The sequence below is a fragment of the Epinephelus fuscoguttatus genome, linkage group LG19 (assembly GCF_011397635.1).
Source record: "Epinephelus fuscoguttatus linkage group LG19, E.fuscoguttatus.final_Chr_v1".
NCBI classification, from domain to species: domain Eukaryota; kingdom Metazoa; phylum Chordata; class Actinopteri; order Perciformes; family Serranidae; genus Epinephelus; species Epinephelus fuscoguttatus.
Window position 1 is genome coordinate 17,797,060 of NC_064770.1, and position 13,936 is coordinate 17,810,995.

Genomic DNA, 13,936 nt, shown 5'->3' on the forward strand with positions numbered 1-13,936 from the left:
AATTGCCCAACATGCTTTTTCTTAATTTGTACAATGAATGAATTTTACATACATTGGAAGGTATTGTATTTCATGTCTCCATCTGCTGGTGGGCTATCATGATAAGACTTAGTATGTATAATATGATGTTAATTCCCCTATAGTAATGAACTGATGATCACTAAAATCAGGTGGGGATAAAAGTGGATATATCAATATCGGTATTGGTTATCGGCCAAATGAATTGTTATATATCGGCATATCAGATATCGGCAAAAAATCCAATATTGTGCATCACTAGGCAGTTGTATCACACTTGATACCATGTAGCCTTTCTTTCTAATGAAGAATTTGAAAATGTAAATGGTAGTTGTCAGGGAATAAAACCTATTATCTGTTGATCTTTACCAACCAAGTTTATGTTACCTTAGAATGAGCCATATAATGGCTCTAGATTTGCCATTCGCATTTTCGCACCAACCACTGTAGTTAGTATCATTTAATCACCAGGTCTGTTTGTTTTGAAGAGTAAGAGACCTTTGTTAATAATTCGGCTTCAATTAAAAACCTCCAAAACATCTGGATCTTAAGTGATCAGAGAAAAAAGGTGCACACACATTAGCAGGAACTGGGCTACCGGCCCATCTCCAACATGCCAAAAAGTGTTGGAGAAATGCTAATTTGTAATGTGAAACTGCTTTATTCAGCATTTTTACCGCTTTAAACCACCAGGTCTCTTTGTTTTGGAGAGGAACAGACCTCTGTGGATAATTCAATGACGAACACTGAAGGAGTTTTAACCGGGAGAAGTTTCAGTTTCAGCTCTCTTCTCACCACTAGATGCCACGAAATCCCCTAAAATCTTACACACTGTTCGTTTAAGATCTAAAATCAAATCAAATCGTGGATTTGGATAACTGCCACACTCCTAGTAGTGACAGCAGTAGGTAGGGGTTTCACTTTCAATTTTTTAGCCAGCGCATGCCCAAACTTTTTATGTCATCATTAAATAAACCTTTACTTGTGAATGTGCCAGACCAACTGGCCCTGTGCTCACCATCCATTTGCTATCACTGTACCAAAGAAACCCTGTAGTTTTTTTTTTTTTTTTTTAAATCAAGCTCCTACATAAACATAACTTCCCTGTGCCCACTGCTTTCTTCAATATAGCAACATAGCAAAAGATGCTGCAAACAGCCAAATATTTTTTGGCATATTTTTAAATAATTGATGCATCTTCGCATCTCTGCACCAGATCCAGATATCTGTGTTAGCTGAGCCCACAGGAAGTTATTCATGGACATCTTCATTTGAGCACATTTCTTCCACTGGCTCCCTCTTTTCCATTTGAAAATGAAAATCCTTGGCAAACAACAGCAGATTCTACAAGTTAGCTTCGGTGGCGGATGGGGATTTACTGATAACAGTCTACAGTGGCTCATTTACATAACATGGTGCCTCTCCTTGCGAGGACTAATAGTGTACACGGTGGCACGCTCTGCTATCTTGTTAACACCAAATAAAAATCCAATTCAGACAAGCAGTGACCATCCTGCTCACATGAGTGTTTGTGCCATTGATTTACTTCCATGAACAGCATGCTGCTGCTCGAGCATGTGAATTATCCTGCGCAAAGCTGAGCCACATGGTCCATTGTTCCAAAAAATTACATTAAGTGAAGCCATTATTTCACTCTGAGCAGGCTGTGTGACAGAGCTGTGGCAATACGTTACTCACTTCCTCATGAAATCATGTGAACCTTCTCCTCGCAGCAATAAAATGATAACATCAATTTTTTTAACCACAAATCCTTCCTGCATTATAAAAAACGTATCATTTTTAATACCTGTGATATTATGGTTAAAAAGCTAAAAGCCAAGCTCACATTTCCTTTTCTAGATACTCACTTGATGAAGGCAGTCATTTCATGCTTGCCTCCAGGTTTAATAAAGCAAACCTCGAGCTGTGTGATGGCAGCTCCTCTCCTTTCAGGGCCAAACCACACAAATTGTCTGCCTTGAGACTAAGTACTTGGGTCTGTCTACTGAGGGGGATTTCATTTGTGGTAGCGGCAACCATTTCATCACCGTTCAAGTGACATCAAACAGGCGGCACGCTGTTCCAGGCTTACAAGTGGCCGAGTGTGCAGGTGCTCCATCTGATTCATCGACAAAGCCAGATCGCTGACAGGCCAAGGATGGAAATCTCCAAGTGATTCATAATGTGTTTTTATTCCCCATTCAAAAGGCTGGCCTCATTAATTTCATTAAGGCCAGACGGATTTAAGTCTCCTTTGTTACGGGAAACTTTAAGCCCAACGGCCAGACACACATCTCGCTTTTTGGCTCAGAAATGGGCTTTGGGTGGTATCTCTCACACATTACTGATAGTGATACTATTGGTCTGCTTTATAATACACTGTCTATGGCCGTAATTTATTCTTTTATTAAAAGGAAATCAAAATTTTTCAGGTGAAAAAAGGGATTTAAAATAACCAGAAGATGTTCCAGGAGTCCGAGAGCACAAAAACTATAGCATGATTAAAATATAATATTAAATATAAATGTTGACTATATAATACAAACTGCTCCAGAGCTAGGTTTATTACTTAACTAAATGAATAACTGGTTGACAGAAAATGTATCTGCAGCTATTCTGATAACTGATGAACCGTTTCAGCCACTTTTCGACGTCATCTTAAGGTTTTTGTACTGTTGTTAATATAAAATTAGGAATTTGAAGATAGCATGGGGTCTGGGGAATAAGAAAAGGCATTTTTTTTTTTTTTTACGTTGTTCTGACATTTTATTCAAGATATAATCGAGAAGATAATTGTCAGACTTTTCCATCTAGCTAATAATGTTATTTTGTCAGTGTCACCAGAAGCCAAGATGATCTCATATGACTTGATGGTGTAACTGAACTGAGTGAAAGCAGCTTTGAATCCCTCTCAGGAGTCAATACTGTACATACGGGTTTCTTTTGTTTCCCTGCACTGCCTCAGTTGTAGTATATTAGAGGTTTACAGACAGTATTCTCCTGTGTGAAGCTTTGCAACAGCTCCTGAAAGATGCTGCTCATTCACACATGCTAAACCAATTTAAAATCCCCCACCAGACACATTTTAAAGCATGTACAGATATGCTGCTATAATTTATATTTTTTGTTTGACACTGTTTTCTCACATTAAAAAAAAAGAAAAATACATAAATAAAATTAAAAAAGGTTCCAGAATATAGATGTATAATAATAACTACATACCGGATGCCAAGATAGCGACTATTCATTCCAATCAAGTTGCTTGCTCAGTGCTTACGCTTGCTCAGCGCTCTACTGGGTTTACTTCTAAGGTTTACAGGCCACTGAATATGCGCAGTAGTGTTAGCTCATAGACTACTACATAGACTACATTGTGATGACATTATGGATTTTTAAATCACTTTTCTCAGCTTGAGAAAAGTTTTATAAATATAAAACCACAATTGCTCAAAAATTCATAATGAAAAGATTAATAAGATTCAGTTTTACAGACATCTCTTTTGTAATGGTGGCCAGTAGGAAACTGGCTTTTTGGGCTGCAGGGGACTGCAATACTGCAAGTGACCACTGGAAAAACTGGAAACAAGGCTGAGCAGATTTTCTTGGGGCCTGGTCCAGAAGCAGATCTCCTCTTTCTCCTTCATTAAGAAACTCTAGATGTAGCCTCAGCCTCACACACTACTGCTGCTAGGTTTCGCTTTCTGCTTTTTGCTTTCTCCAGTGCTTGCTTGACCAGTGAAAGAGCAGTGTGCATTAAGATGGCTTGCATTAGTGTTAGACAAAATATCAAACAGATTCAGCCATACATGTTTGAGCCTCAGTCAGACCCTGACTCAGACTGGGAGCCTGTTGCACACCAAAGTCAGCGACTAGCTGACGCATCAGAATGGTAAGTATAGTAAACATCTTTTATTTATTTTTTAAGCTTGTTAACTTGTAGGTAAACTAGCAGTGGCTAACACAGCGATAATGGTTATAAGTCATCCAATAACATCTGCTTGAATAGGGGTTTTCATTAGATGGTGAAAAGAAGCTCCAGGTTCCGGTTTATATCCAAAAACTGAACACTTTGCTATGTCAAACTGTCACTATGTTAATGCAAACTCTGCTTTCTGTACTGACAAGTCTGCTCTGAGCCTGAGGGTTCAGGTTTCTTTGCTGGCATTGTTATGCGTTTCCTGTATTAGACAACAATTGGCTTTGGAATCAGTGATGTACCTACTGTAGCTTGCCTGGTTTATGGCTCAATCTCATCATCCCTTTCAGTAGAGGAATATGAAAACACCTCTGTAGTGACAAACCTTTCACAGATACAAGTCAGAATAGTCAGGGTCAGACATTTTAAGGGGCATAAACACAAGAAAAACACATTTTTGAGTGGAAGGGGGCTTTAACAAAATAGTAGGTCTGCTTCTGCTTTAAACAGAGGACAATAAAGCAAACCTACCAATCGTACTCTCTTCAGCCGTTCCTCTAGCTTCTCCTGAGCCTCCCTCTCCCTCAGCACTCCCTCCAGTCTGCTGATCAGCTCTGCAGCAAACCTTTCCGGCTCCACATGGATATCCTTTGGAATCCGGTTTGTGCGCTGGGGGGAAGAAATGTCAAACTGTAAAGCGCTCTCTGTGAGTTTTTGTCTCTGCTGTAATACTGTCAGCACCATATGGGCAGTTTTACTATCCTGACCTTTTACTACATCCTGCCAGTGACCGTATGAACGGACTAAAACATCAGCAGGAAACAATCAAGTAGACAGTGTCAAGTGTTAAACATCCAAAGGGATTACACATTTAAATTTGAATGAAGTGGAACAAAATAGACTGAATACTATTGAATCTGATAGTGATGTTTTTAAATTTCCCCACACGATGGAGGATGTATTATTAATTATTGTTATAAATTCTATCAAGGCTCAGTGACATTTCCATCCCTCCTGTGTGCTTCTGAAACAGGATGGCGCTACACTTCCCATAAAAAATGCATCCGTTGCAAGTTTTAATAAAAGCTATATCCATTTGATAAGCGTGTCTCAGCAACGAGAACATATAGAGGATAACAAGAGCACTGTGATTTTAAATAACACACATAATCGCCTTAATGAGGACATAAGTGATGTTTATTTCCTTGCCTAATAGCAGGAGCTGCTGCACTTCAATCATGACAATTCAAAGCTGTTCACTCTGATTTGGAACCAGCGTATAAAAAATAAAAATCAGACAGAAAAAGGTTGGAAAACAAAGTGACATTTAAAAGACGACCTACAAGCCCTGTTAATTTTCTCATTGCCGATGAAGTGAAGTCATGATTAATTTGTTGGGGCAAGGAAACGTGAGAGTTATGCTTTGGGGATTTGTGCTCTACTATACAGTCAATTCATGCATCCTAATAGGATGCTACGTGTGAAGTTTTAATTTGACTCTTTACTCCGAGGCCTAATTAGGGCCGGGGTTTTCCTACCGAGAGACAGCGTAAGCTGCAGAGGGAGGCATCAGGCTGTCACAGGGGAGGATTCATGTCTGCTAGGCTTCAGTGCTCACAGCTTAGGAAAGCATCAAGCTACATTTAGACAGCCTTCTCTTTCACCATCAGCTATTCTTACACTCCATCACAGGCCCTGCGACACAGCCGAGCTTAAATATGCACATCTCCGATGGTGCAGCGGAGGAAAAATAAGGCAGAGACAGACAGTTAAAGAGAGGTGTGAGGCAGAAAGTGAGAGGGAAGCGAGAGAAACCCATGAATAACTCACTGGAATATGAGGTAGTGGCACTCGCCCATTCGCTTTGGCACTTTCGTGCATCTCCCGGCGATGCTGTTTGCGGTATCTGTAGGGTGGAACCCCATCTCTGGAATTAACAACAAAGACATTTTCATAAAACATCCTCATGAATAAACAACACAGGCAGCTTTGAAGTTGAAAGCTTTCCACCGCATTTTTTTTGCCTAAAACGAACACCTTGTAAGTCTTGATTAATCAATGCAGCAGGACGGGCATTCTCACAGGCTTATTGTGTCCGTCCTGCACCACAAGTGGTCTGGCAGATTACAGTTACATGTTAACACATCCATCAGTCTGTAATTCCATGTGGTATTGGTCATGCTGGGTTTCACACTCTCCCGTGCTGGAAGCTCTGGACCAATTAGCTGATAACTGCCTCTAATCCATTCAGCTTCAAACACATTTTTGTCCAGTTGTGCAAGCTTTGAAGTTTCTTTGGCATAAGTCCCCAGTGCAATCTCTGCACCTAGAAAACACTATTTCGAAAATCCTCCCTTGCCAGCACATGCCTGGTTTGTACACTCGACTGAAATACAAGTCCTGTTCACAAGTGATCCCAGATGGTACAAAACATTGCCTTTGGTCTCATATTTGTGCCCAAACAAAGTTACTTGTGAAAGGAGACAAATTCTGCTTTGTTCCCCCCAAATTTAGAACTGCGACTATAAAGAAATCGCCTTGGAAGCACTTAAAACCCATTTGTGTGTCACATTTGCAAAACAGGTCAGTAGGGTAGTATTCTAATTTCTGCACCTTCTATCAAACATGATTTTATGTCTGCTAAGAGTGAGGTTTTAGGATTCCTAATTAGCATTAGAGATCAATTCTAACAGCTTTTACTGGACTGGCTAACGAGCAGATGGGACTTTAGCTGCTGCTCCCATTAAGTTCAAGCACGAGTAAAAAACAGACAAGTGCAATTCTGAAACCAATTTAACTCTTATTTCTGTCTCTGAGCAATGCTAATTTATATGACATGCCCTTCTTTTTAAATAATAACTGGTTGTTAAATAATTACTGGTTGTGTCGTTCATTTTGATGATAGAAATCTTGAGTTCAAGCTAAAAATGCAGCCTGGCGTACCCGTTATGACCTGACATAACACCTTTAAACATGAAATGTGTGTGTGTGTGTGTGTGCGTGTGTGATAAGAAGATACATACACACTGCTGTCAGTGAGGGAAATTGTTTCTGCGTCGCTGGACATACTCTGCTGCTCACTATCGTTGGCGCTGGTGGCAGGAGCCAGAGCATAACCAGTGTTGACATAGTACGGGTTGATGGGCTCCCGACATGGTGCATGCCTGGAAAGATAAAGACATACAGGAAATGCTGAGAGGGATTTACTGGAATAGATCATGACCTGATAGACATGCTCGTAAAAATGCATTTATAAACAAAGACAGTACACAGCTCTGTGTTATTATCCGAAGAACATACAGTGTGGTTTGTTTTATAGCCATGGATACCAGACTCTACTCTGTAGTGGAAAAATGCAGGCTCTATGAATATGCTTGATGTAACTGAGCCTCGTTACAATATTCAGCCATGAGCCGTTTTCAGCTGGAGTGTAAAACATTTAAAAATTTAAAAAAGATTTTTTTTTTTTATACACCAAAGACACCCCAGAAGACGGGTCACTCAGGTGCATCTCCATCATTGTTCAAAGTCAAGAAAGATCATACTTTATCATGTTAGTTTTATATATTATAAATGTTAAAAATCAGGGACATTTCTCCTGCATTCATACTTTCTTGCTGTATCAAAAATGTACCGAACCTTGACACCACTACATCGATTTAAACTGGTCTACGAATTTTGTGAACCGTTACGCCCCTAATGTACACATAGGTTTTTAAAACACTAAAAACAGGCAACAGTCTCCTTTTCCATCGCCAGCAGACAAGTATGCCTTTGTATGTCAAGTTCAGTGTCACAAATGCGCCAGAAAACAAGGTAAATCTTAAAACTCGGTGGCGGTGCCAACTAATTTGGAATGATGTTCGAGCAGTACTTGGGGAAAGACTTGTGGCTGAGATGACAAAGTGCAGTCACAAAAGTTACTGACAGTCTGGAGAAAGGGCAAAAATTAGCACGTGTCCAATCAAGTATCAAATTTCCATCACAGCCAATAAATACCTGCTGCAGAATGAACTGTAATCTTTCCTACTGAAGACAAAAGCCAGGTGTTGGTGGGTGCTTGTGGGTTTTTGTGTTCTGAGAAAGGGGCTTTGGTTACAATTTAAAGCTAGATCTAAGGAAGCTAAGGGATACATGGCAACTTAAAAACTCATATTTATAGAGCTTCCACCAAGTGGGACTCATTACCCAAAACATATTAAACAAAGAAAAAAATAGGTAGGCCTATTCACAGAAACACTCAAACTGAAACTAACAAGAGGGACCAAACAATATGAAAAATGCCACCACTATGATGTTTTTTTTTCAGATGGCAACCAGTTTGTTTAAAAATCTGTACATACATTGTTTGTGGGATTGATATCTGATTGCATTGGTGCTAAAAACATAATTATGGGCTACAATGATGGAGTCCATCTATGTTTGTATGTCTGTGTGCAGTCACTGCTTGTATTACTTTATGTGGACGATTAGCAACCGCTGTTCTATAAAGGATCCATATCAAGACTGTGTGTTAGCCTTCAGGCTTCCAGTATCAGTCGGGCTATAGGAGCCAGGCCGGCTAACAATGTTAAATGTGCACACAAGCTTATTACCCAGAGCCTTATATTCCGCTGCCTGCAATTTGTCAGGTTTTCAGGCTCTGCTACTTCCTGCATCTCCTCTTGCTTCTGTTTGTTGTAATCCAAGCAAACCTACAGCCACAGATCATAAACTGCCTAGCAACCCTGTAATTGATAGCATTTCAGCAGCCTTTGTGAACACACAAATATTGAACGGCAGGTCTTATTCTGATACACAACCTTCAGCAGCGTCTACAGATACATGAGAAAGCTTCACGTGACAACCTTCTCCATTTCCTCAGTCACTGGCTCTGCTGAAGACGCTTCTTGCAGGACTTCATACACATGAATTAAAGATGTTAGGCATCATCTCTTTTTATTCAAATTGGAATTCCCTGAAGCTTTCTCCCTGTTTGGAATGCAGAAGCACCCAGAGTTCAAAATGAAACCTTTATGACCGACTGATTTTCATTAGCATCTACATTCAACAACAGCGAATAATTACAGCACCAAGTTAGTGAAGAGCTGGGACGAATAAAAAAACAAAAAACGTGCAGTCAACAGAAAATGAGTTTGATGTTGTGATTGTATGCAGAAACATTTCTGATGATGAGAAATGAAAGGAAATGACAAGGGAAGGAAGCAAACATGAATTCAATCTGTCATTTGATGAAAGACAGATGAGATGGTTCCTTGAGCGGGAATGTAATGCAACAATGCCCATGGTTCCTGGTGCCATTTTGGAAACATTTATGTTTTGTAACTACAAATAAATGATTACAATGGTGCAGTCAACTTTCCTTTAGCATATAAAGTCACTGGACAGTCACTTGAAAACTGGTTCAGTGATGAATTTTTGCATAACAACACACATGGAAACATAAAAAAACAATTTAGTGCAATAGAAGTACAAATACAATGTACCTGTTATGTAGAGAGCCTGAACAAATTTCCAATTAATTAACTTGCAATAAAAAGAATTACAGCTTGGGAAATTATGGGTTAACTGTTAGTCATTTAAATGCAGAGAGTATTTTTGACTGGTTACCATTACGCATGTTGGTATATAGATTAATTTTGCTACTCTTCAGTTAACTGTACTGCATAGGCCAGTGGGTTTCAAACTTTGTGTTATCACATAAATGTTTGTTTTTATTTATTAATACCAAATAACAATTGACAACCAACTATTACTCATGAAATTTTGCTTAACAAAATGATTCAAGAATTAATTTTAAACAGTTTAAAATGACATCAAAGCACCAATAACACATTAATTTAAACAGGAAATAATGTAATATGATGTGACGTGTCGAGGTTTTTTAATTAATTTACTTTTTGTTAGGTAGAGTTTGCCTCTTTATTAGGAAATGGGTGTGAATGACGTATAGGCCCAGTTGAGTATTGCAATAATAATGGGTGGTTGTCAAAAAAACCCCATGTCACACCTTGATCTGTATTGGGGATGCATCGATCCGATGTCTGGATCGAATATCGGCCCCGATATCATCAAATTAGATGGATTGGGTATCAGAAAATGCAACCTATACCTGAGGCGATCCTTTCCCTTTAAATCTATTGCGATGCAAGCTACATCACACGTCGTGGAGCGAAGGAGAGAATCTGCTGTGTGGAGGTGCTTCACACTATTTCAACTGCTGTTGCACAATTGTTTATTTTTGTTAAAAATAAATAGTTCATCATTGCATTAATCTGTTTCATCTTGTTTCATTTTCTCTTAGGAAAGAACTGCGTAGTCATCAATGCCTGATGCCTCTAGTCTTTTTTGTTAAGGTTGTTTAGGTAAGGTATATAGCTTTTTAGGTCAACCATGGTATCAGATCGGTATCAGCTGATACCACAAGCCACAGCATCGGGATCGCTATCAAAACTGAAAAAGATGGATTGGTGCATCTCTAATCTGCATCCCAGCACACCATTTGAGGACCACTGGCATAGGCTACCACTCAGGTCTGGTGGGAGCTTGATGTATGCACCAAAAACCAAAGCAAATTCCTTGTAAGTGAAACCCTACCTAGCCTATTCTGATTTCGGAGGACATTTACATCACAAAACATTTGAATTTCACCACCTCTAAATAGCACTTTCAAAAGCGGCCCTAAAGCTCATTGAGGCGATGAAGTGCCAGACTGAAAGGAAAGCCTATTCATGTCATTTTTATTTTTTGTTTCCTTAAAATTACCCAGGGCTGACATCCTTTATTTTAACTGTTTAATAAAAACTTTTGTTTTGTGAGACATGTTTTATAAGCATTTTTAAAAGATAGCCTGCTGGCCAGGGTGTCCTCAGTTGCCCTCCATGTGTAATCAAACGTCCACATGCCATTCCCTTCTCCCTCCCTTCATCCTGCCTGTCTCCCTCTCACGTCAACTGGCAAATACATGCAAAGGCCAAGGAAATCCTATACAAAAGAAATGTATCCTTTCCATTTCTCTAAAAAGTTCAGATTTCAAACTCAACATTGTTCCTCAGCTTTATTAGCAGTGACACAGTTGTTCATCCATATTATTATTCCATGTTTGTCTCAACTCCATCCCAGCGTGCAGACTGATAGAAGCCTCAAAAAGATCACTCAAAGGAAACAACTTTCATTAAAATTACAACGACCATGAAGCCTTGCCTTTGAAGTACACGACTTACTTGAACGAGGACAAAACTGAGCTGTTCACATTTCAAAAATCTCCCAAAACATTAATGAACGCGTAGGTCATTCCCTTTCAAGTCATCTGATTTCTAAAAGCTGATCTGAAGGACTATTTAATGTCTTTTGTTGCCTGTCTCTGAAGAGATCAGACACAACTGATGTAAAATTTAGTTTCAGAAAAAACCCAATGGGTGCTGCTAAAAGGCTTTTTAAAAATGAAGCGTGTCTTTCTGTAATTCCAGCCAAATGCTTGATTGCTGAAATAATGATGTGAAAATACGCCCAAAACTGTTTCACTCTCTAATTAAAACTGCACTTATATTTTTGAGGAGATTTCAAGCAAACATTGATCTCCAAGAAAATTGCCTTTAGTGATGTTTCCCAAAGAGAAAAAAATCAAACACAAACAAACATTCAGTTCATCTTGCGCCCTGCAGACATCAACCAGAAAATCTGCATGCCAACACTGAAGAATGCATCGAAACACTAGACAGTAGCAGAAGTCTGCAGCTGCCAAAGCTATGGCAGGTTTGATTGGACTTCAGTTTTATCTGGCCAAAGTGTAATCAGGATTTGTTCTGTCTCCACTGCCTGGCCTGAGCTGCGTCCAGTGTTTTAGTCACAGAGAGGATCTTATCTGGAAGGTATTGTCTGTGTGTCAGCTGATGTGAATTCCTCTACGTCCTCCTAACACTGGTGCTGCAGCAGCAGAGGTCAAATATGGGAAGGTTTCTGGAGTGTCTGACACTGACAATCATTCAATTGAGGAAAAACATTATTGCAAACTAGAGAATTTGAAATGTTGACGGGTGCCTGCTACTGCCACGAAGTACTGAGGTACTACATACAGCAGGTACTACAGGTACTGTATACTTCAGGTACAACGTACTGCAGGTAATACATACTACAGGTACATGTGCCGTATAATACAGGTGCTACATACATGTTCTAAATACTACTGGTATTACATACTATTTGTAGTGCAGGTACTGCCCTCTACGTACGGCTTCTCTCATGTCTGTATTAAACATCAATAGGCCAAACAGTAGCAGTAGTAGTATTATTACTACTGGGGCTGCAACAATTAGTCGACGAATCGATGACTAATTGACCATTTAAATAATCAGTGACTATTTTAGTAGTTGACTAATCGGTTTGAGTCATTTTTCATTGAAAAGTACTATAAAAGTACCCCAAAATACTCTTATTGCAGCTTCTTACGTTCAAATATTGGCAGCTTTACACATTCTCCTATAACTGTGAACTAAAACCCTTTGGTGTGAGTACGAAACAAGACACTAGATGATATAATTTTAGGGTTTGGGAGAAAGAGACTGACATTTTTCAACATTTTAACACATTTTTCAATAAAATGATTAGTCAACTAATCAAAGAAATAATTGACAGGTTAGTCAACAACGAAAATAATTGTTAGTTGCAGCCTTAATAACTACAAGGCTGTAGTAGTGGATAATAGATGCTGATATATAATGTTTACATGCATTTAAAAGCTGCTCCAATGATGTCTGTATTTGACATTCATAGCCCAAACAGTAGCAACAGTAGCAGCAGGAACAGTAGTAGTAGTAGTAGTAGTAGTAGTAGTACTGTTTTCATTTTCTATTAATCAGTTGATTACTTTCTCAATTATTCATGGTCATTCATGGTCATAGAGGAGTAAAGAAACTAGGGGTGGGCCTCACGATACGATGTTATCACGATACTGAAGTCAAGATATAATATTATTGTGATGTGATGAGTATTGCAACAACTTATATTGTGATACATAGCAATTTAATACCTTTTTTCAACTGCAAATTATGTCCTCAAAGAAAAACTTTGTCAATATTTGTTTGATCTAATAGGGTTTCAGTCTGTTCATCTAATGTCAGTCATTTTTATGCAGCAAAATGTATCTAGTGGATTGAAAAAGCATTTGATTATATGATTCTAGTATTCTACCTAAAGTTTAATTTGCTTTTGTCATATTAATAATTCATATAATAAAAAATCGATACTAGTATTGTGTGACGATATGATACTGCCACACAAAAATATCGCAATACAATGCTGTATCGATTTTCTCCACCCCACCTAAAAGAAACCGGGAAAAGTTCACATTTAAGAAGCTTTTTTCCTTCTTAAAAAATTACTTAAACCAATTAATCAATTATCAAATTAGTTGACGATCAATTTAATAGTAAACAACTAATCAATTTATCCATTAATTGTTGCAGCTTGATGTAAACAACAGAAGCTCACACATTAGGATCTTAAATCCCTCTTTTAGGTTTCATTTGCATCAATGTCAGCGGCCTACATTATGTTCCTTTCAACATGTTGTTATTGGACTTTTTTTGCACTGCTAGTGGCCTTAATCCTCAGTGGAAGATGTAACCGTATTACATAATAAGCTTTACCAATTTAAATGAGCAGCAATATTAGTCAAGTTGTGGTAGCAAGCAATTACTAATGTTTTCATTTGATCTTTCATTGTTACGCTTTCATCTGCAAAGACACTTAAACCTTAAGCATGTAACTAATGCTAAGCCACTTTTCATTTGTTTAACATGATTACAATTTCACATGCAGCAGGATCACAAGTATGTCGAGTGAACGAGCATCCACAGTCTGATTACTCAGAGCCTTTTAGAGTCAGTCAGTGTGTGTTCTCTCTGTCATTCTACCGGCTGCTGCATATTAAGCCAGGCAGACACCGCGCAGATTAAGCCCAATTTAGCCTCGAATTTAGCCCCTCAAACTAATTTTAGAATC

General features: G+C 38.7%; 1 protein-coding gene across 4 annotated transcripts in view; it reads right to left on the reverse strand.

The window, feature by feature from the left end:
- The window catches only part of axin1 (axin 1), a 41,089-nt gene that overhangs the window by 10,996 nt on the left and 16,157 nt on the right, over nucleotides 1-13,936 (reverse strand). For all 4 annotated transcript variants that reach the window (XM_049561332.1, XM_049561333.1, XM_049561334.1 and 1 more), the window contains 3 exons: nucleotides 6,958-7,098; nucleotides 5,765-5,861; nucleotides 4,466-4,603 (listed from right to left, as the gene is read on the reverse strand). In XM_049561332.1, the coding sequence (XP_049417289.1) occupies nucleotides 4,466-4,603; nucleotides 5,765-5,861; nucleotides 6,958-7,098 (376 nt within the window). The remainder of the gene's footprint in view (nucleotides 1-4,465; nucleotides 4,604-5,764; nucleotides 5,862-6,957; nucleotides 7,099-13,936) is intronic.